This window comes from Cydia strobilella, chromosome 27 (genome assembly GCF_947568885.1).
Source record: "Cydia strobilella chromosome 27, ilCydStro3.1, whole genome shotgun sequence".
Taxonomy (NCBI): Eukaryota; Metazoa; Arthropoda; class Insecta; order Lepidoptera; family Tortricidae; genus Cydia; species Cydia strobilella.
Genome location: NC_086067.1, coordinates 5569936 through 5593853, shown reverse-complemented (window position 1 = coordinate 5593853; position 23918 = coordinate 5569936). Strand labels below are relative to the sequence as shown.

General features: G+C 45.0%; 1 protein-coding gene across 1 annotated transcript in view; it reads left to right on the top strand.

Annotated features, from left to right (window-relative positions):
• Positions 1 to 23918, top strand: part of LOC134753530 (homeobox protein PKNOX2-like) — a 48681-nt gene that overhangs the window by 23177 nt on the left and 1586 nt on the right. The window contains exons 2-10 of the mRNA XM_063689440.1: positions 5216 to 5315; positions 6257 to 6446; positions 7321 to 7450; positions 9371 to 9447; positions 10031 to 10115; positions 11183 to 11257; positions 11365 to 11504; positions 16809 to 16944; positions 22750 to 22830. Coding sequence (XP_063545510.1) covers positions 5245 to 5315; positions 6257 to 6446; positions 7321 to 7450; positions 9371 to 9447; positions 10031 to 10115; positions 11183 to 11257; positions 11365 to 11504; positions 16809 to 16944; positions 22750 to 22830 — 985 coding nt within the window. The 5' untranslated portion in view covers positions 5216 to 5244. The remainder of the gene's footprint in view (positions 1 to 5215; positions 5316 to 6256; positions 6447 to 7320; positions 7451 to 9370; positions 9448 to 10030; positions 10116 to 11182; positions 11258 to 11364; positions 11505 to 16808; positions 16945 to 22749; positions 22831 to 23918) is intronic.

The window sequence follows — 23918 nt, the reverse complement described above, 5'->3', positions numbered from 1 at the left end:
CGGTTTTTTACATTATGAATAATTGAATATGAAAAATAACAGAGACAATCAAAATTATAGGTACATTCAAAATTATTAAATTACAATAGTATGTCAGCAGTTTCGTTAAATTCTACATAATAGATTAAAAAACATTCAATAAATTAAACAATTATCTAGAAAATAAATTCGCCAGGAATGGTTCGTTATTAACTCTATAAAATAAATAAACAAAATTGAGCACTTATGTCACAGAAATTAAGGTCACCATTAAACTAACAAATAAGTAAATTACAATAAACCTTACAATTCCGATGTCAGCAAAGTACTTTTTTTTATTTTATTTTTTATTAGCCAATTTTGGTGTCCCACTGCTGGGCAAAGGCCTCCCCTCGTTTTCTCCACTCGACCCTGTCATCGCCATTTTCCCACCATTTGGGGTAGAATGCGTCCAAGTCGTCCCGCCATCTCCTTTTTGGTCTGCCTGAACCCCGGCCTGCACCGTCTATGGTGCTCCGTGGGTCCCACTCAGTAACCATTTTGGCCCATCTTTCCGGGTGCATGCGACAGACATGTCCCGCCCAGTCCCACTTAAGCTTAGCGGTCTTGACGCCTACATCGGCAACTCTAGTTCTGGAGCGTAGTTCCGTGTTTCTGATTCGATCAGTTCTACGAACACCTAATATACTACGCTCCATAGCTCGCTGGCAAACCTTGAGTTTCGATTTTAGGGCCTCAGTTACCTAACTCCTAACCCTAACTTACGGTGCCTAACTAGCAAAGTACTATTTAAATAAATCTAATTAGTGATTTCATAAAACTCCTTTATGGAATACAGTGGATTATCCAATAAAAAGTTTCTCAAACGGCTCTTAAATTTTCTGTCAGAGGGCTCGTCTCTCAAGTCTTGGGGTAGTCGCTCGTAATAAGTAGGGCCGATGACACGCGGGTTTTTTCCTGCAAGTGCCATGCGACGCGGGACAGTTCTAAGACGTCCTGTTGAGCGAATCACCTTGCCAGAGACTTCTACTTTAGAAATGAAAAATGATATTGGCCATCGCCATAGTTGGATGGATCAATTTGTAATGGTTCGGTGCCACGATGTAAGAAAGGGATGACAATAGCAAAACACTCTTTTCCTCAAATTGCGAGGGTTCTTTTGTTCGTTAATTACGATCCCAATAGCTGTAGGCGAAGTCAGGTGAATAGGCAAGTTGGGAAATAATATCGGTGTTTACATATACACGGTGGCTAAAAAATAAGTGCATTCCCGTTGCCAGGGAGGTTTTGGGATTATACTGAGCAACTTTTATTATGGGACCAATCCCGAAATCGCAATTTTTTTTGTCTCTTTCATACATTTTGGCTGGTCTATTTTCTATGGGAGGGTAAAATTTTTTTTCTCGATTTCGTGGTTGGTCCCAAAACCTCCCTGGCAACGGAAATGCACTTATTTTGTAGCCAACCAGCTTCTATAGGTATCTATTATATCAAAGGATTGATTCATCCCCGCGCCGCATCGTTTCGCTTCGTATGTTGTTCGCCTACGTAGTACGCTGCGTTAGAACACTAGAAAACCCATATATCTACGAAAATATCTAATAATCTAGCTACCTTCTGAGGTGTTTCCCTTCCGCTATGACATGGGGTTCTTCAAGAAGCAGGTATTTAGGGTTCTCAAAGGTGGGCAACGCAAAAGTGGCTAGCATAAGTTGCGTTCTCGCGCGCGAGAACGCAACTTATGCTAGACCGCCTGGTGTTGCTTATGTCCATGGGCGGCGATGACTGCTTCCCATCAGGCGGCTCGTCTGCTCGTTTGCTTCCTATTACATAAAAATAGTTATTTGTTATACAAGGGTGCAAAGTTGTATTTTACCCGCGAGTGTGGAATTGAAACACGAGCAAGCGAAAGGATTCTATAGTTAAACCACGAGCGAAGCGAGTGGTTCTAAAATAGAATCCTGAGCGTAGCGAGTGGTTTCAACACACGAGAAATAAAATACATTTGCACCCGTGCGTAACACAAAACTTTTCCCCTCACTATAGCGAGGAAAGTGCAACATCCGCAGGCGTTAGATTATCTTCATCAATGGAATCACTCTTTTTTTACAATAATACGATATTATAACAAAAAAACTGGAAGTTGTGTATTTTTACGTGTCGGAGTCGGATTTTTTGTTGACAATGTTGACATTTCTGACAATGCGTTTTGAAATTGCATCGACTCAACTTGTGCGTTCAGAATTACATTCAACATCATTTAAAAAAACAAATGTTTCTTATGGAATTTAATGTTTATGGCTTAAAATCATTAAATAAAGCTAAATTTTGTATTTTTTATTAAATTCTCAAACCATTTATTTAATGATAATATCGAACGAACCATTATTCGTTTTACGTTTTGTTATCTGTCAAAAGCTACTTAAACACGCTCCATCCAAGGTCAAATTACTTTCCCCACTAGTGGATAAACTGCGTTTTTCCCCGCTTGTTTTAAAGGATAAAAGACGGCTTTCCGAGCTAGTGAGGGGAAAAAATACTTTTCATTTTAAATTTAATCCCCAATCCTATTTTTGTACCAATTTTGTACTAAAATAGTTAACAGATCTATCCAAATTGGAGCAATCGAATTGTCATTTCAGTGTAGAAAGAAGTTTAGGTACTCCTCCCACGTTAGGTTTGTGTGATAACACTAACATGATATTTGTAAGGTAAATTAAAAAGCCTTATAACAGCCATTATCTGCAAGTCTCGTACGCTAGGGTATCTTATCTTATATCAATCTGCAACATTTGTGATGAATGTGCTGGCGGTTTAATATCTCTTTTTATTGCTCGGAGTTGCGGCGTGTGTTGGCTATGGCTATTGTTTGTGGGGTGAGGGTAATGGTTTCTAGTTTTCCGCGGTAGTGCTTTGTTTAATATCTAAGATATTTTGTGGGTGTTTAAATGAAGGCATGTTTACAAAAACAACATAACTACACTAGACATGAATTTACAGGAAACGAAAAAAAACGGAATGTCTTCTTATATAATAGTTATTGGACATAAACATTGTAGGTGATTTTAGTAAGTGGCCAATAGTTCCGAAATATACGATTACACATTTCAAAGACCAGTATTTTTGGAAGAAAATTGAAAAATAAGTTCGTCACTTATGCTGTTTTTGTAAAATTTTGTTACTCGTAGTTATGTTCTTTTTGTAAGAAAATAAAACAAGTTTCTATAGAAATTATGTTTTGTATTCTATCAGAGAGGTACAGATTAATCATACTTAACTAGTGGATTGTGAATGATTTTGGACAATTGGGGTCATTTTTGGACACTATCTTTTGCTCTACGTGTAGATCCTGCTTAGACGAATGCTATGATACCAAAAAACTCAAATCCGCAAAATATTTTAGTTATGTTGTTTTTGTAAACATGCCTTCAAATATTGTAGCCGTCTAATGTCAATTTATCTAATGAGTGTTATAGTGCGGCATAGATTAGTAGAAATAAAATAAAATGAAACAAAATAATTTCAATACTTAATTGTTGCCATGTTCAAGCATTTTACCACGGGTGCGAAACTCCTCGCTTCGACCAAACTCGGCTCCGTTCGGTTCAGCATTGCTCCGAGCAATTATTAGGGTTGGCACAACTTGACATCCCTTTGCGTGCACGACCACAGATAAGATAATGACTTGAATTATGACAACCCTAAATAGCCGAAAGGGATAGTGTCGTATGTTAGAAAGGGATAGCATGATTCGACCCTGGACCGCTGTCAAACTTCGGTTTTGTGGGAAGTCTCCTTTCTGTACGGTAGTACTATTATTTATTCTGCCGTACAGCTGCGATCGTGGCCCACAAATGGACTCGCCGGAAGATCAGCGCCGACACTTGGGTCGGCATTATGCTGAGGCGAGCCCATTTCGTGGTAAACACTGCAAATATGTTTTTTTTTTTAATTTTCCTTGTAATGCTAGTATGTAAGTTTATCACGAAATAAATGATTTATGATTATTCTGTGATTTTACGTCAAAAATGTGACAGTTACGTAAAAAGTGGCGCCCTCACTTATTTTCTACAATTTCTTGTCGAACTATAAATGCGGTGAATTAAAAAGCTTACCTGAAGCCTATTGCATAATAAAATACAAGCTACTTAATACTATGTATTAGTGATTTTGTATGTACAATCGCTAATTAGCTTGTATTTTATTATGCAACAGGCCCCTGGTAATAAAATTACTGTTAAATGAAAAACAGTTTGAAGGTGATATTATTTGATAGGCTAAAATGTTGCCACGTTTTTAGGGTTCTGTACCCAAAGGGTAAAAAAAATAGGCTGTGACAGACAGATAGACAGACGCACGAGTGATCCTATAAGGGTTCCGTTTTTTTCCTTTTGAGGTACGGAACCCTAAAAACAGTTGGACCGTATCAGCGAACAGGCTGTGAATCAATCGCAGTGGAGCTAGATCTACATCATATATGCTACCTCGCGCTACGTCATGCCTCATGTGACCTCACGCTAAAGTAGGTCTTAGGTCTCAGCCCTCCTGCAGATAAATAGCTAATATTTATTACAGTACATATGTGACGCTTTCAATCAAAAGGTACCACATTGTCGCCTAACATAAGGACGAAAATGCTTGTATCTTTATACGAGAAACCTGTCAGAGCGTCTTTATGGTAAGCGAAAATGTGGTACCTTTTTCTTGAAAACGACAGGTATGGTGGTACTTTACCGCACTAGTGCGATAATTAGCACATTACGCAACTGTAGAAAATTAAAAAAAAACCATAATATGTACTGTAAAACGTTGTAGTACTATTGTAGTACTATAGGATACATGTGCGAATAGGCAATTCGCAACTCTTTTCAATTTGATACTCTCCATTCGGTCGTGTTTTAATTTATCACCACTTGAGAATTTCCCATTTTCGCACTTGTATCGTAATGTAACTATTATGTGGCTTTCGGCTTCGCAAGAAAACGTCGGCCCTAAGCGGACCACTGCTTTCGGCATCTGCAGGTACTCTAAGCTCATTGTACCTCGGTCTGCGGACACATTGAACCATTGGGTCGCAATGGGTCTAAAATCGCCCTCCGGCCGCTTTGCTTTCGGTACCGCACCGATGTCAGAGTCCTAGCCCTGGACTCTGACATAGGTGCGGTACTCCCTTATGATGCATCTGATACGCTAGTTTTGTACATCTGTGTCTAATGTGTTTGTCTGTTTGTTGCAGATGGTGGCGGGGCGGGGGCGGTGCTAGGGATGCAGGGCGCCGCGCCCGCCGCCGACGGCGATCAGGCGCAGTTCGAGGCGGACAAGCGGGCCGTCTACAAGTAAGTGTACCTTATAGGAGCGGCTTGTGTACCTTATAGAAAACAGATGGTGGAGTTTTGTTGGGGTTGAAGCTGCGACCAAGCGCAGTTCCAGGTGAACAAAGCGGCCATCTGCTATTAAGAGCGGACCATGTATCTATTGTGTCTTATTAAAACATGATTAAACGATACAGGGACACCACACACACAAAAACCCTTTTACAATGGCGTCTAACAATGTTTCATTCCCCTATAGGTATTATATCATCTTGATTATTTAATATAAAACAGGTATTTCGTTAAAAAGTAACTGTAGAGGCCCGAATCACCTCGCTGGCTAGCTAGGGCACGTACTTATAGAAGTTCCTCAGATCTGTATTCAGTATTCATTTATTTCTTGCTTCCATGGTACATTTTTGGGTAGTATTTACATATTTCTTATGGTATCACATGGACCCTGAATAGGGGGTAGCAAATACAGATAATTAAATTAAATTACATGTTACTTAACATAATATATCTAGTGGTTTTTACAAACTTATGACTACGTATATATAATCTGTCTACATAAACGCGCCTAATTTCCGCCATACATTGAGTATTGACAGATTTGTTCGCCAGGGACATTTAGCTAGTGACAGCCTAACTAATGACCGCATTGAATATGATAAAGCCATAACTACTTAGTGGCTCTGTCACAGAATAAGAAATAGTATTATCATACAGAACGGCCACGCACCGCCCCGCCCCGATTCGAATTACCTCGCCCCGTGACTCCAGATTGACGACCTTTTGCCGACCGCTCAGTACTGTTTTTAAGCAACTTACTCACACAATGACGCATGACGCGTGTACAGACGTGCCGTTCACACATAGAAACGCTAGTGATTTTTTATGTATAGCGTGTCCGCCCTGTGCTTCGCTTATGCTCGGTCAATTAAAAACCCTATCTCTCATTCCAGACATCCCCTATTCCCGCTGCTAGCCCTCCTCCTCGAGCGATGCGAGCAAGCCACGGCGGGGGCGGAGGCCCCGGCCGCCGACGCCTTCGGGGCTGACCTGCAGGCCTTCGTGCAGCATCAGCGGAGGGACCGGCGCCCGTTCCTGGTGGACGACCCGGAGATAGACGGGCTCATGATTAAGAGCATACAGGTGAGCATTCCATATTCAATTTCAGGCTGTTCATTGCGCTTCAAGAATTCAACGCGAAAATTCAGAGTGTGATGGGCACCTTTGCACCATGGGTCGCATGAAATCGTATATAATGTACTAGTATCGCGTGCAATCCGTATCATGGCTAAAAAACCCTCTGACTATCATGCTAAGGAGTTGTTTAAGCAGCTAAAAATCCTGACGTTACCTTCTGTATATGTACTTGAAGCATGCAAGTACATGCGACGCAATCTCGAACGGATCTCCTCTAACTTTCAAAAACTACAGACCGTAACGCGTAGACGCAACCTCCTATATGTGCCTCCGCGACGTCTAGCAAAATCTCGGAAATCCTTACACATAGTAGGCATAAAACTTTATAATACTCTAGACGAACAGTTAAAATCTACTACGGACTCGATGTTCGAGAAAAAACTTAAACAGATATTGTTGGACATGGCGTGCTACAGTGTCGACGAATTCGTTCCCTGCTACAAGTCACTGGCCCATCTACAAAATTGTTAATCTGTGATATACCTACTCGTATTTTAATTGTATAATATTACCTAATGTACCTAACAATTAATTTAATAATAATGTATAGTATAAGATAGGAATAAGCAAAATTGACATGCATTTTTTTTATATTTTTATCAATAAAAAAAAGTATATTGGGTGAAAGCGATGGACCGAATGAATACTGGGCTATCTGATAAAAAAATCGCCCTTACTGCCGTTAAAGCGACCTGCGATTGCGATTGAAGCGATTGCCCTTATTTTATAGCGACATCTAAGATGGCACCAGGAGAACATCGGTCTAGAGAGCTGGGGATATAGAGTTGTCACTACTTATTGTTCTTATTCTCAATTCCAGGTGCTCAGGATTCACCTGCTAGAATTAGAGAAGGTGCAAGAGCTGTGCCGAGACTTCTGCGGACGCTACATCGCCTGTTTGAAGACGAAGATGCAGAGTGAGAATCTTCTACGGACTGACTACACGGGAGGTTGGTATTGGCTTTTATTATAAAAAAAAAGTTTTTCAAACTATATCGTGTTACACGTTAGTTAGTTTTACTGGGCATTTTCCGCAAGTCGACATCCAATGTGCCTATTTTGCGTGAATACGAGGTAGGTCTATTCTAACCACCCCAGCTCGTCCATGAAACCTCAACAAGGTCTTCAGGGTGCTAACTGCCTCCTTCAGTGTGCACGGATTACCTAGGTATTTGCTCCTGTATACTTCTACCTGTTTACAGTCTAGGAGAATATGTTTTGTTGTTTCTTCTTCTTCCATGCACGCTCTGCACATGGGGCTGTCAGTTTTACCCATATTATGTAGGTTGACCGTGACGTGAAAAACCGGATTAGCACAGGATGGATGAAATGGCGGCAGGTTACGGGAACCATTTGTGACGCCCGTATGCCCCTTCGGTTGAAGGGTAAAATTTATAAAACGATCATAAGACCTGTCGTCATGTATGGATCAGAGTGTTGGGCCCTAAAGATGACGGATGAAAAGAGATTGCATGTAGCGGAGATGAGAATGTTAAGGTGGATGTGTGGCGTGACGAGAATGGATAGGATAAGGAATGAGTATATAAGAGGAAGCCTGAAAGTTGCACCCATAACAGAAAAAGTAAGGGCAAATCGCCTAGCATGGTACGGGCATGTGATGCGGAGGGATGAAAGTCATATGACGAGAAAGGTATTAAGAATGAATGTGGAGGGAAGTACGAGGAGAGGAAAACCGAGGAAAAGGTGGATGGACTGTGTGAAAGATGATATGAAACTAACGCAAGTGAATGATGAGATAACGGGTGACAGAGATGTATGGAAGAAAAAGACATGCTGCGCCGACCCCAAGTGAATGGGACAAGGGCAAGCGAATGATGATGTAGGTGTTTGTTTAGTGTGTTATTTTATTTTTATTTTATTTTGATAGGTACAATAACATAATGCAGACAAACAACATTGTAAAATATTTCTTACATAAGCAACTTACACATTACTTACAATTACAATTGTACACATTATAAAATCTTCTGTTATTAAAGTTCATAGTAAAAACACAATAAATTGTTAGCACGGTAAGGTTATGTCCTGTTATTAGTCCTAATATTTTACGTAGTTGGCTTCTCGGTGTTTTCAGTAGTATTTTGGTGAGCTTTATCGTGTTAAATATTAAATAAAAGACCTCATTTTAAGAATCTCAAATATATTTTTTTGTAAGCTTGAAATAAATAGTTTTGAAGTTATTAAAGAAAATATACAAAAAATGACCATTCCTCCCCCTTTTATCTCCGAAACTACTGGGTCTAAAGTTTAGACAAAAATGCACAAAAAAGCTCTTTACCTATAGATGACAGGAAAACCGGGAAAGGAGTTTATTACTTAGTTTTTGATCCGACCCCTACGGGTTCTTAAAGACATTTCACTCACGTTTCGCATAAAAAAATACATTGTTAAGAATTGTGTTATGTACGGAACCCTTGGAATGCGAGTCCGACTCGCACTTGGCCGGTTTTTAATATGTTAGGGGTCATCCATTAATTACATCACACGTTTAGGGGGGGGGGGGGGGGGGGGGTTAAGAAAATTTGACATGTTTGACATGTTGTGACAAACTTTGTGACGTCACTTTATTTAAATTATTTAAACTTGTACAGTTAAATAATACGTTTTTGAAACGATAATCGTTTTTAATCGTTTAATTTTCTTTGCTAATCAGTTTTGGGTTATAAAATTACTAATATTTCTTTTGTCAAAAATATTTTGATAAAATATTAATAATACACCAGGGGGGGGAGAGGTTTGCCAAATGTGACCGAGTGTGACAAGGAGAGGGGGAGGGGTCAAAAAACCTAAATTCGTGTGACACAATTAATGGATGAACCCATTTAATCAAATATTGTGTTTTATTCCAGGTGGCGTGGAAAGCAATAATAATCTCTCGGGCACCTTAGACGATCATTCCAGCACTTCCAACTCCCCACAGTATCAGGTATGAAATGTACGTTAATTCATATGTGGTATTTTCTATAAAAAGGGACCTTATTGTCGATGGCGCTTACGCCATTATAAACGATGCTCCGATATGAATACAATGCCGCGCGACGCTGTGCGGCGTAAGCGCCATCGACAATAAGGTCCCTTTTCATAGAAAATGCCCCATATTTGTATAGGTTTTGCGACACTTTGTTTCTATTTTTAGGGTTCCGTACCCAAAGGGTAAAAATGGGACCCTATTGCTAAGACTTCGCTGTCCGTCTGTCCGTCTGTCTGTCTGTCTGTCTGTCTGTCCGTCTGTCACCAGGCTGTACTTCATGAACCGTGATAGCTAGACAGTTGAAATTTTCACAGATGATGTATGTCACTGTTGCCGCTATAACAACAAATACTAAAAACAGAATAAAATAAATATTTAAGTGGGGCTTCCATACAACAAACGTCATTCTTTTCCGTTTTTTGCGTAATGGTACGGAACCCTTCGTGCCCGAGTCCGACTCGCATTTGGCCGGTTTTTTCTCTAGAACAGCGAGAAAAACCTTAAAATGCCCCTGTTCAAAGTAATGTTAAATTTTTAGTCGCCGGTGGCAGTGCTGCCCGCGCCGCCGTCCTACCCCGTGTTCCACGCCGACCTACCCTTCGCCGCGCCCCGCGCCGACCCGCGTGAGTACACACACACACACACACACACACACACACACACACACACACACATACACACACACACACACACACACACACCAACAGACCGACACACCAACACACCATCATCACCAACACACCAACATCACCATCTATTCAATTAGAGTTTTGAATGATTCACGGTTAGTTTCACCCGTCACCCGTGAACATGATGCATGTAACTGCGTCGAAATATCGGTAACTCATAAATAATACAAAAGGTAATCAAGGTCTATATCCCGGTCAATATAACATCTATTCAATATTATAATTTATAATAAATGTTGTGACCCCCGTCATTCATTAATTATATCACACGTTTAGGGGGGGGGGGGGGGGGTCAAGAGAATGTGACATGTTGTGACTGTGTTTCCGCATGAGTACAATTTGGGGCTCTTCAAGGCAAGAGTTAATAGGTATCTCATAGGTAAGCGTGCTCCACCGTAGACCACATCATCATCACTTACCATCAGGTGGGATCGTGATCAAACGCCTGCCTATTCATCATAAAAAAAAAACAAGTCACAAACTTTGTGACGTTACATTAACTTATTTAAATTATTTTATTCGCTGTACAGTTAAATAACAAGTTTTTGGAATGATAATCGTTTTTTTAATCGTTTAATTTTCTTTCCTGATCAGTTTTGGGTTATAAATTTACTAATATTTCTTTTGTCAAAAATATTTTGATAGTATTAATAAAACTTACTTCTATTTGCCGATTTCATTGAAAAAATGTGACGTCACACCAGGGGGGGAGGGGTTTGCCAAATATGACCAAGTGTGACAAGGAGGGGGAGGGGTCAAAAAACCTAGAAATTCGTGTGACGTAACTAATGGATAAACCCTAGTTATTGAAATGTAAATTTTAGTACTATAAGTTTAGTATAATATTAAGATGTATTTATACTATGTGTCCAATTCACATTTTGTTACCTCGCCTAGAAATAAAGAAAAAAAGACATAAATCAGCCTATCAGTGTGCCATTCCGCCATAATGACAACTTTTGTTGTGGACGTCTGTTGGTAAAATTATACGTACATTTCAGAATCCCTAGTGGTGCAAGGCTCAACGCCCATAAGTCAAATCGGTGCCGGGTTGATATCAACAGATTCTTTCACAGGTAAATAACATTTTAATTAATCCTCATTGCAAAATACATTTTTGAATTTTTAACGAATTAACGGGAATGTTTTTACATTTGCTTATCGTAATTTTTTTGTTTTCCAGGGACGAACTCCAACAATTCTTGCTCGTCCGTCTCCGGCTCACCCCCTCCTGAGGACGAAGATGACTCCAGCGGCAAGCGCGGCGTCCTCCCCCGCCACGCCACGCAGGTGATGCGCGCCTGGCTGTTCCAACATCTAGTGGTGAGTGACAGGGACGGCTGACGGCAGACAGAGACGGCAAGCGCGGCGTCCTCCCCCGCCACGCCACGCAGGTGATGCGCGCCTGGCTGTTCCAACATCTAGTGGTGAGTGACAGGGACGGCTGACGGCAGACAGAGACGGCAAGCGCGGCGTCCTCCCCCGCCACGCCACGCAGGTGATGCGCGCCTGGCTGTTCCAACATCTAGTGGTGAGTGACAGGGACGGCTGACGGCAGACAGAGACGGCAAGCGCGGCGTCCTCCCCCGCCACGCCACGCAGGTGATGCGCGCCTGGCTGTTCCAACATCTAGTGGTGAGTGACAGGGACGGCTGACGGCAGACAGAGACGGCAAGCGCGGCGTCCTCCCCCGCCACGCCACGCAGGTGATGCGCGCCTGGCTGTTCCAACATCTAGTGGTGAGTGACAGGGACGGCTGACGGCAGACAGAGACGGCAAGCGCGGCGTCCTCCCCCGCCACGCCACGCAGGTGATGCGCGCCTGGCTGTTCCAACATCTAGTGGTGAGTGACAGGGACGGCTGACGGCAGACAGAGACGGCAAGCGCGGCGTCCTCCCCCGCCACGCCACGCAGGTGATGCGCGCCTGGCTGTTCCAACATCTAGTGGTGAGTGACAGGGACGGCTGACGGCAGACAGAGACGGCAAGCGCGGCGTCCTCCCCCGCCACGCCACGCAGGTGATGCGCGCCTGGCTGTTCCAACATCTAGTGGTGAGTGACAGGGACGGCTGACGGCAGACAGAGACGGCAAGCGCGGCGTCCTCCCCCGCCACGCCACGCAGGTGATGCGCGCCTGGCTGTTCCAACATCTAGTGGTGAGTGACAGGGACGGCTGACGGCAGACAGAGACGGCAAGCGCGGCGTCCTCCCCCGCCACGCCACGCAGGTGATGCGCGCCTGGCTGTTCCAACATCTAGTGGTGAGTGACAGGGACGGCTGACGGCAGACAGAGACGGCAAGCGCGGCGTCCTCCCCCGCCACGCCACGCAGGTGATGCGCGCCTGGCTGTTCCAACATCTAGTGGTGAGTGACAGGGACGGCTGACGGCAGACAGAGACGGCAAGCGCGGCGTCCTCCCCCGCCACGCCACGCAGGTGATGCGCGCCTGGCTGTTCCAACATCTAGTGGTGAGTGACAGGGACGGCTGACGGCAGACAGAGACGGCAAGCGCGGCGTCCTCCCCCGCCACGCCACGCAGGTGATGCGCGCCTGGCTGTTCCAACATCTAGTGGTGAGTGACAGGGACGGCTGACGGCAGACAGAGACGGCAAGCGCGGCGTCCTCCCCCGCCACGCCACGCAGGTGATGCGCGCCTGGCTGTTCCAACATCTAGTGGTGAGTGACAGGGACGGCTGACGGCAGACAGAGACGGCAAGCGCGGCGTCCTCCCCCGCCACGCCACGCAGGTGATGCGCGCCTGGCTGTTCCAACATCTAGTGGTGAGTGACAGGGACGGCTGACGGTAGACAGAGACGGCAAGCGCGGCGTCCTCCCCCGCCACGCCACGCAGGTGATGCGCGCCTGGCTGTTCCAACATCTAGTGGTGAGTGACAGGGACGGCTGACGGCAGACAGAGACGGCAAGCGCGGCGTCCTCCCCCGCCACGCCACGCAGGTGATGCGCGCCTGGCTGTTCCAACATCTAGTGGTGAGTGACAGGGACGGCTGACGGCAGACAGAGACGGCAAGCGCGGCGTCCTCCCCCGCCACGCCACGCAGGTGATGCGCGCCTGGCTGTTCCAACATCTAGTGGTGAGTGACAGGGACGGCTGACGGCAGACAGAGACGGCAAGCGCGGCGTCCTCCCCCGCCACGCCACGCAGGTGATGCGCGCCTGGCTGTTCCAACATCTAGTGGTGAGTGACAGGGACGGCTGACGGCAGACAGAGACGGCAAGCGCGGCGTCCTCCCCCGCCACGCCACGCAGGTGATGCGCGCCTGGCTGTTCCAACATCTAGTGGTGAGTGACAGGGACGGCTGACGGCAGACAGAGACGGCAAGCTCGGCGTCCTCCCCCGCCACGCCACGCAGGTGATGCGCGCCTGGCTGTTCCAACATCTAGTGGTGAGTGACAGGGACGGCTGACGGCAGACAGAGACGGCAAGCGCGGCGTCCTCCCCCGCCACGCCACGCAGGTGATGCGCGCCTGGCTGTTCCAACATCTAGTGGTGAGTGACAGGGACGGCTGACGGCAGACAGAGACGGCAAGCGCGGCGTCCTCCCCCGCCACGCCACGCAGGTGATGCGCGCCTGGCTGTTCCAACATCTAGTGGTGAGTGACAGGGACGGCTGACGGCAGACAGAGACGGCAAGCGCGGCGTCCTCCCCCGCCACGCCACGCAGGTGATGCGCGCCTGGCTGTTCCAACATCTAGTGGTGAGTGACAGGGACGGCTGACGGCAGACAGAGACGGCAAGCGCGGCGTCCTCCCCCGCCACGCCACGCAGGTGATGCGCGCCTGGCTGTTCCAACATCTAGTGGTGAGTGACAGGGACGGCTGACGGCAGACAGAGACGGCAAGCGCGGCGTCCTCCCCCGCCACGCCACGCAGGTGATGCGCGCCTGGCTGTTCCAACATCTAGTGGTGAGTGACAGGGACGGCTGACGGCAGACAGAGACGGCAAGCGCGGCGTCCTCCCCCGCCACGCCACGCAGGTGATGCGCGCCTGGCTGTTCCAACATCTAGTGGTGAGTGACAGGGACGGCTGACGGCAGACAGAGACGGCAAGCGCGGCGTCCTCCCCCGCCACGCCACGCAGGTGATGCGCGCCTGGCTGTTCCAACATCTAGTGGTGAGTGACAGGGACGGCTGACGGCAGACAGAGACGGCAAGCGCGGCGTCCTCCCCCGCCACGCCACGCAGGTGATGCGCGCCTGGCTGTTCCAACATCTAGTGGTGAGTGACAGGGACGGCTGACGGCAGACAGAGACGGCAAGCGCGGCGTCCTCCCCCGCCACGCCACGCAGGTGATGCGCGCCTGGCTGTTCCAACATCTAGTGGTGAGTGACAGGGACGGCTGACGGCAGACAGAGACGGCAAGCGCGGCGTCCTCCCCCGCCACGCCACGCAGGTGATGCGCGCCTGGCTGTTCCAACATCTAGTGGTGAGTGACAGGGACGGCTGACGGCAGACAGAGACGGCAAGCGCGGCGTCCTCCCCCGCCACGCCACGCAGGTGATGCGCGCCTGGCTGTTCCAACATCTAGTGGTGAGTGACAGGGACGGCTGACGGCAGACAGAGACGGCAAGCGCGGCGTCCTCCCCCGCCACGCCACGCAGGTGATGCGCGCCTGGCTGTTCCAACATCTAGTGGTGAGTGACAGGGACGGCTGACGGCAGACAGAGACGGCAAGCGCGGCGTCCTCCCCCGCCACGCCACGCAGGTGATGCGCGCCTGGCTGTTCCAACATCTAGTGGTGAGTGACAGGGACGGCTGACGGCAGACAGAGACGGCAAGCGCGGCGTCCTCCCCCGCCACGCCACGCAGGTGATGCGCGCCTGGCTGTTCCAACATCTAGTGGTGAGTGACAGGGACGGCTGACGGCAGACAGAGACGGCAAGCGCGGCGTCCTCCCCCGCCACGCCACGCAGGTGATGCGCGCCTGGCTGTTCCAACATCTAGTGGTGAGTGACAGGGACGGCTGACGGCAGACAGAGACGGCAAGCGCGGCGTCCTCCCCCGCCACGCCACGCAGGTGATGCGCGCCTGGCTGTTCCAACATCTAGTGGTGAGTGACAGGGACGGCTGACGGCAGACAGAGACGGCAAGCGCGGCGTCCTCCCCCGCCACGCCACGCAGGTGATGCGCGCCTGGCTGTTCCAACATCTAGTGGTGAGTGACAGGGACGGCTGACGGCAGACAGAGACGGCAAGCGCGGCGTCCTCCCCCGCCACGCCACGCAGGTGATGCGCGCCTGGCTGTTCCAACATCTAGTGGTGAGTGACAGGGACGGCTGACGGCAGACAGAGACGGCAAGCGCGGCGTCCTCCCCCGCCACGCCACGCAGGTGATGCGCGCCTGGCTGTTCCAACATCTAGTGGTGAGTGACAGGGACGGCTGACGGCAGACAGAGACGGCAAGCGCGGCGTCCTCCCCCGCCACGCCACGCAGGTGATGCGCGCCTGGCTGTTCCAACATCTAGTGGTGAGTGACAGGGACGGCTGACGGCAGACAGAGACGGCAAGCGCGGCGTCCTCCCCCGCCACGCCACGCAGGTGATGCGCGCCTGGCTGTTCCAACATCTAGTGGTGAGTGACAGGGACGGCTGACGGCAGACAGAGACGGCAAGCGCGGCGTCCTCCCCCGCCACGCCACGCAGGTGATGCGCGCCTGGCTGTTCCAACATCTAGTGGTGAGTGACAGGGACGGCTGACGGCAGACAGAGACGGCAAGCGCGGCGTCCTCCCCCGCCACGCCACGCAGGTGATGCGCGCCTGGCTGTTCCAACATCTAGTGGTGAGTGACAGGGACGGCTGACGGCAGACAGAGACGGCAAGCGCGGCGTCCTCCCCCGCCACGCCTCCTAATGGGAATTCGAAATACTATCTTTTGGGTTACTCAGAATCACGAGGACAATCGATTTAAAAAAGCAAAAACAGTTTTGTGATTTTGTTTCACATACATTTAGTATATGGACCGTCACAAAACATACACCTAAAATATGTATGGAAAACAAGGGACAGTTCTTTTCTTTTTATTATTATTTACGGTCCTCGTGATTTTAAGCTGGAATAACCCAAAAAGATATTCGTTTTTCGAAAAAAAAATACCTTTTTTTTAAATACTACGTCGGTGGCAAACAAGCATACGGCCCGCCTGATGTTGAGCAGTCTCCGTAGCCTATGTACGCCTGCAACTCCAGAGGAGTTACATGCGCGTTGCCGACCCTAACACTCCTCTCCCTCGTTGAGCTCTGGCAACCTTACTCACCGGCAGGAACACAACTTCGCTTTGTAACAAAAATATAATTTAATTGACTTGTAAATAAAATAAATAAATATCAGGGGACATCTTACACAGATCAACCTAGCCCCAAACTAAGCAAAGCTTGTACTATGGCCGCTAGGCGACGATATATAATAGTTATATAGATAAATACATACTTATATACATAGAAACACCCATGACTCAGGAACAAATATTTGTGTTCAACACACAAATAAATGCCCTTACCGGGATTCGAACCCAGGACCATCGGCTTCACAGGCAGAGTCACTACCCACTAGGCCAGACCGGTCGTCAAAATGATTCCTAACTTTGCAATAAGTTTTTTCCTTTTTTTTTCCAGCACCCATACCCGACTGAGGAAGAAAAGCGTACACTTGCGGCGCAAACCAGGCTGACTTTACTCCAAGTTAACAACTGGTTTATCAATGCCCGTCGTCGCATCCTACAGCCCATGCTAGACTGCGCTGATAAACCTGGTAAGTCATTAATATGCCATCATTACCATCTTCATCATTACCATCTTAGGCCATGTTAGACTGCGCTGACAAGCCTGGTTGGTCATCACATCATCACCGTGCCATCTACAGTATGTTATGTAGTATATTATATTATTACACAATTTACACAGTATATTAACAAACTAGGTTGACTACTCCAAGTCAACAACTGGTTTATATAAACGCTAATCGTCGCATCTTATAGCCCATGCTAGACTGCGCTGATAAACCTGGTAAGTCATTAATATGCCATCATTACCATCCCATCATTACCATTTTAAGCCATGTTAGACTGCGCTGACAAGCCTGGTGGGTCATCACATCATCACCATGCCATCTACAGTATGTTATGTAGTATATTATATTATTACACAATTTACACAGTGTTCTTTGTAATAAGGTTGATAGTTGTATGTAGGGATTTTTCTGAGAGATAGACGTGTGCACTGTTTGAAGATTTATTTGTGACTGGATTTGACAGATACATGCATACATTAATACGCTCACTCACACATGCTTAAAACGCAACTAACATACCGCCCACCAAAAGGGCATCGACCCTTTTAAACTACATAGGTATAGATACAACTCATCTACAAAATTGTACATAGTATTTGACTATAACAAATTGTATGATTAGAACTACATAAATGCATGCAATTGCATTGACAAACTATAACACTATGTATAGTAAAGAACAGCAAGTATGAGAGAGTATTAGGTAGGTATATAATAATAAGCAAGTTAGGTGGAATTCAATTACTAAAAGTTACACAATTCTTATTCACAATTATTACGGCAGTATTCAGTTACAGAAAATTTGAAACCTAGCTACATGCAAAATTAATTTAACGTGGAGCATTAAGTGAATTAAGATGCTGTATGAACAGGCATATTATAAGACACAATTTAGTGATAGTTCTTTTTATGATTGAATCACTACCCTTTACACTGTATACACGAGTTAAGTTATTCGCGCACACGGGTTTATCCACTATGCCTCCAAGCTGCCATTTCCCAGGTGTATACCAATTCGAGGTGTATAGCCACGGTGGCCATGCATATGAAAATTGCTATGTAGGCCTTACATGTTTTAGCACCTCGACCTCTAGACACAAAAACTTGATAAGGTCCGGCAAAATGAACACCACTATTCAGGGTCATCTGATATTGTACATGTAAGGTTCTTCGGTGGGCGTCGTGCAACTCGTGCATGATTAGGTATGTGAGGTGACATTTGACTAAAATCATAGGAAGCTTTCGTTCTTCATCTAACTTAGAATGGCACGACCTACCGCCCACCCTGAGGATGTCGCTTGCGTCAAGGTAAGGGTTTAAATTTCTTAATATGCTCTTAGTGCTTCCTCCTTTTCTTGTTTTTAAGCTTTCTACGTCTTCCATGAAATATTCTGCTTGCACAACCCTTATACGTAACAGTGCTTTCTCTAGTTCTTGTGTTGTTACTATCGTTTCCGTGTTTGTGTTTTTCTCTTTCAGGTACTTCAAGAATCTTCTGGCGTCAACTATGGACTTCAGTAAATCAGGTAACGTATCATATTCTTCAAACTTCTCAGGTAAGGTCTTATGGACTTCAGTATTTTCATCTCTATTTAGGTTAACTTGTATTGTTACTTTTTTCATTTTCAGGTATGTCTCTTCTATTATTGGATGTTCTAATTGTTTGTTCTTATGTTTCAGCCAATGCGTTCCATGCCACCAGAGGTCGCAGTTCTTAAATACACTAAATGGCATGCCTCTTGATGAAATGTCAGCAGGGTTCTCCGTAGTTAGAACGTGGTACCATTGGTTTGGAATAATGTCTTGTATGGCAACATCTACAACGTCCTGCACGGTGTCTTCCCCGGTCATCATGTCATTCATGGAAGAATCTTCCTTAATGGTTTTCGATGTAAGCCGATACTCCTTGCCTTCATCTACTGCCACTTGTTGAAGTGTCTTGACAGGAAGATAAGGCGCAGAAGTATTGCCAAAAGTTACATGATCGCTTGTCTTTGTGGTTTGCTTTTCTTCCTCAATCAATGCGTGATGTGGTAAATATACCGTCTCATTGTTTACTTCCCTTTCACCTTCTTCAATGTAGTTTAGTTTCATGTATTCTTCTATAGCTTTAACATACTCATTCTTCTGATTAGGTTCCCTTACGAATATTTTTTCTTGTTGTTTCAGTCTCAGCATGGCGATGTCTCTTGTTTGTCCTTTTGGAGATAGATGTTCTTCTTTTTTGAATGGTAACGTTCCTATGTATCTTCCTTCTTCGTTTCTTGTATGAGTCTCCTTGTAAATCATTTCACACCTTTCTTCTTGTCTCGTGAGACTCTTCTTTGTATCTGTAGTATCTATCTCCCAAAATGCCTTCAACATGTCGTTCACGTCGACCTGATGATGCATCACAACTATGTTTTCTTCTAAAGTGTATGCTGTGCCTTCTGCGTCTCCGAATATTATCCAACCTAGGCTTGTTTCTTGTGCGCATGGAGTGCCAGGTGGACCTTTCATTACCTTTCCTTCTAGTATTTGTGCATACACTTTTACACCAAGTAGCATGTCTACTCGCCCTGGCTGATGAAACTTAGGATCAGCCAGAGTGAGTCCTTGTATGTGTGACCAGGCTTGTGGGTCATACTTAATCTTCCTTGATGGTAGTTGTGATGTGAGCTTCGAGGGCATTATATAAGCTTTGACATCTAGCTTGAAACTGTCATCTTGATTTGACAATACTTGAACATGTGCTACGCTGTTGATCTTGACCTGGAGGTCGCCGACACCGGTAACAGTTCCTCTCACAGGTGACCTCTTGACTCGCAGAGCTTGTGCTGCGCGTTCACTTAAAAAGCTTGATTCTGAGCCTGGATCAATTAAACAACGAAGGGGAGTCACGTGACCTTCGTCGTCCCTAATGGATATCATTGCAGTCGCTAGCAGGCTTTTGGATTTCTTGCAGGTAAAGTTACACGAAATTTCCACCACTTCTACTTCTTCATCATTCTGCGGGTCTTCTTCGTGGTGTGTCAGCTGACTGTGGTAAGCTTGAGTTTTCACTGACTCCTCATTCTGCGCTTGGTGTATCATGGTGTGATGCCTCTTCTTGCATATACGACATGAAAAGGAAAGACGACATCGTGATGCAGAATGTCCAGGTAGGAGACAGTTGAAACATAATTTAGTTTTCTTCACATAGTCAATTCTCTCCACAGGTGACATTTTCGTGAACTCTTGACAGTGACATAAAGTGTGTTCTTCCCTACATAAAACACAGCTCTTTGATGATGTTGACACGTGGTAAGACTTTTCCTTAATTGTTTTTGATTCTTTAGGTACGGTAGCAGTGACAGGGTTAACCAGTTCCAACGTACGAAACTTTGACTCGAGATATTTCTTTAATTCAGTCCACTTAGGCAACTGGTCAGCACTTAAACTGTAGGCGTGTTCCACCCAATCCTTATGAGTTTCGTTGTCGAGTCGGTTCACGACTAGGTATATTATGAACGGATCCCACTCGTTTATATTCACTTGAAGATTTTGTAAATCATTCAAACATTGCGTCGTAGTGTCCAGTAAAAGTTTTATTTGACTAGATGTTTGCGTAGTAATCTTCTTTTGATTAAACAATCTCCTCAAAAGGGAGTTCACAATTAACCTCTTATTACCATACCTTTGTTTCAAAGTCTCCCAGGCCAACTCATAATTTTGTTCTGTAATCGTAACATGCTTCAATAAAGCAGCGGCTTCACCGGCGATACTTGACTTTAAATAATGCAGTTTCTGAACCTTACTAATACTCGTGTTGTTATGTACTAACGACGTAAACAAATCGTGAAACGTCGGCCACTCTTCATAATTATTAGAAAACACAGGTAAAACAATAGCAGGTAACTTGACATGTTGTTGTACAGCTTCGAACATCGTAATATCCATCGAACTTGTTCCTTGAACATGTGTGGGAGCGGCACAAGCGAGCGCGTCCTTGATATCACCTTGTAAACATAGGTATAACTCCTCCACGACATAATAATCTTCCTTAAGAAAGTACTGTATCTCGCCGCGCTCCTGCATTGTAGTATTCTGTACCAGCTGTTTATGCGCCGATGTAAATGTTTTCCAATAAGCGTCAATACACTGTGCTCGAGATTCTAAATAGCCTTTAGTTAAACGTTGTTTCGGACATTTCTTCAAATTAACTTCAGTTTTCTTTAATAATAACGCTGTATCCTCCAAAACACGAATTAACTGTTCGTTAGTACTCATATTGCAGTATTTACTTGTCCATTCACGTAAACAACACGATAGCACAACTTAATAATCTTCACTTCATTTAATTTGTCATATTTCCTTATATTTCGCACCTGCAGATAGCAACTAGGCTCAGGAATGCGGTCCGCTATTGTTCTCGCCGGCCGGCTGGGCTTCGCTTATCTGGTTCCTCCTCCGGTTCGATGTCGACCAAATGTTCTTTGTAATAAGGTTGATAGTTGTATGTAGGGATTTTTCTGAGAGATAGACGTGTGCACTGTTTGAAGATTTATTTGTGACTGGATTTGACAGATACATGCATACATTAATACGCTCACTCACACATGCTTAAAACGCAACTAACACACAGTATATTAACAAACTAGGTTGACTACTCCAAGTCAACAACTGGTTTATATAAACGCTAATCGTCGCATCTTATAGCCCATGCTAGACTGCGCTGATAAACCTGGTAAGTCATTAATATGCCATCATTACCATCCCATCATTACCATTTTAAGCCATGTTAGACTGCGCTGACAAGCCTGATGGGTCATCACATCATCAATTACACAGTATATTGACAAACTAGGCTGACTCTACTCCAAATCAACAACTGGTTTAATATCAATGTTCGTCGTCGCATCCTACAGCCCATGCTAGACTGCGCTGATAAACCTGGTAAGTCACTAATATGCTATCATTACCACCCCATCATTACCATCTTAAACCATGTTAGACTCCGCTGACAAGCCTGATGGGTCATCACATCATCACCATGCCATCTGCAGTATGTTATGTAGTATATTATATCAAAGATAGATATAACTCCGTAATAGATAGATACAGTCTAAGGAAAAAACGTGCCTCGAAAATCAAGAAAATTTGATTCTCGTTCAGAGGGCGCTACTAGTTTTGGCCTACAGTCGAATAGATGGCGTTGACGGTTTCGTTTGTTATTTAACAATTTTAACGCATATCAGTGAAAGAACATGGGTCAAAATCATAAAAATAATTAATGCAAATAAAAAAAATCATTTATCTATATTTAAATACATTCTATCGTATTTTTATAAATCTTCATTTTTAGTTTTAAAGTGTGTCGACAGATGGCAGTGAATTTACTGGGGTTACAAAATTTACTATGACAGTACCGCTCTAGTATAAGTTACTCTATGATTATATTATTACACAGTATGTTGACAAACTAGGCTGACTACTCCAAGTTAACGACTGGTTTATAAACGCTCGTTATTATAATTAATTGTAATTTGTAGTTGAAACTCTAGGTCCATGGGGTCCCAGCGCGCACAAGTTGTTGTCGGGAAATCGCGAAGCGTCTGGTTAACGTAACTGGTGACCGAAGAGCTGGCGGCTTCCTCGCACAAGGTATCAGCATTGCGATACAGCGGGGAAATGCCGCCAGCATCCTTGGTACAATGCCTCAAGGGCCTATTTTAGATTTAAGCTAGTTATTAATTTCGTTTACGTAGTACCACTATATATCTTGTATTGTATTTTTATGTATTCCAGGTGGCAAGAAAAGTAAAAATGGATCTTCCATCAGCAAAAGGTACTGGCCTGATGCGCTCTCCAACCCACAGTTCACTGCAGGTAATTAAATGGGAATTCGTGTCTGGAATGAGATCCCTCTCACAATACGACAAGCACTGAGCGAATTTTCCTTTAAAAGCCAATTACGTAAATACTAATAACAAAACTTCCGTGATTCACAGACATATTAAACATATTATAATTAAAAATAATAATAATAATCTCGTGAAAGCCGAGAAGGACAAGTCCAGTAAGTACCTAGACTTGGCTCACGAGATAACCGCCATGTGGGATGTTGATTCGACGATCATTGTCCCGATAGTCGTTTCAGCGAACGGTCTCATAGCGAAGAGTCTCGACCAACACCTTGAGAGACTCTCGCTAGGTGGTTGGATCAAGGGTCAGATGCAGAAGGCGGTGATCTTGGACACGGCGCGGATAGTCCGCCGGTTCCTCTCTCTGCGGCCCTGACCACCGGCAGCTTGGGCCCTGCCCCGCTGCTGGCGGCACCCTAGGTTAGGTTTTTTATAATGTGTTTATTGTAAGTGTTTTTATATTTTACTTTTATATGCATATTATAAAAAACCTAACATAAGAAAAATAATAAATAAAGAGAATAATAATAATAATAATTTATTTTCAGACAGTTACAGTCCATAGTTGTTATTATTAACTTACAGGCTATGTTATGTTACACAATATTAATAACGGGTCACTCACGTATTTTAAGTCGAAAAACGCTCGACATGTTTCACTCCGTACCGAGGAGCGTCATCAGGAGCTTGCGTACGTAAATACGTGAGTGACCCGTTATTAATATGTTTAATAGTTTAATACGTAAATACTTTTACCAGATTAACCGGAACTCTATTTTTAACACCTTCTGCTTATAATATTAGTTATAAATTGTTGAGCAATACACTTTTCGTCAGTCGCGACACATGTGACATTTAGTGTCGATTAGCAGTACTGATAGTTCCGCTAAATGACTCTAGATGTAGACTACGAAAATAATAGTTGTTTTGGTAACAAAACTGATGTATGGAGTGAGCACTCTGTCTACTTAATTCTCTTTGATTATAGCCTGTGTTGGCAGACCTAAAATAACACAATAAAAAATAAAAAAAAAGGTTTGATGCTACTTAAAA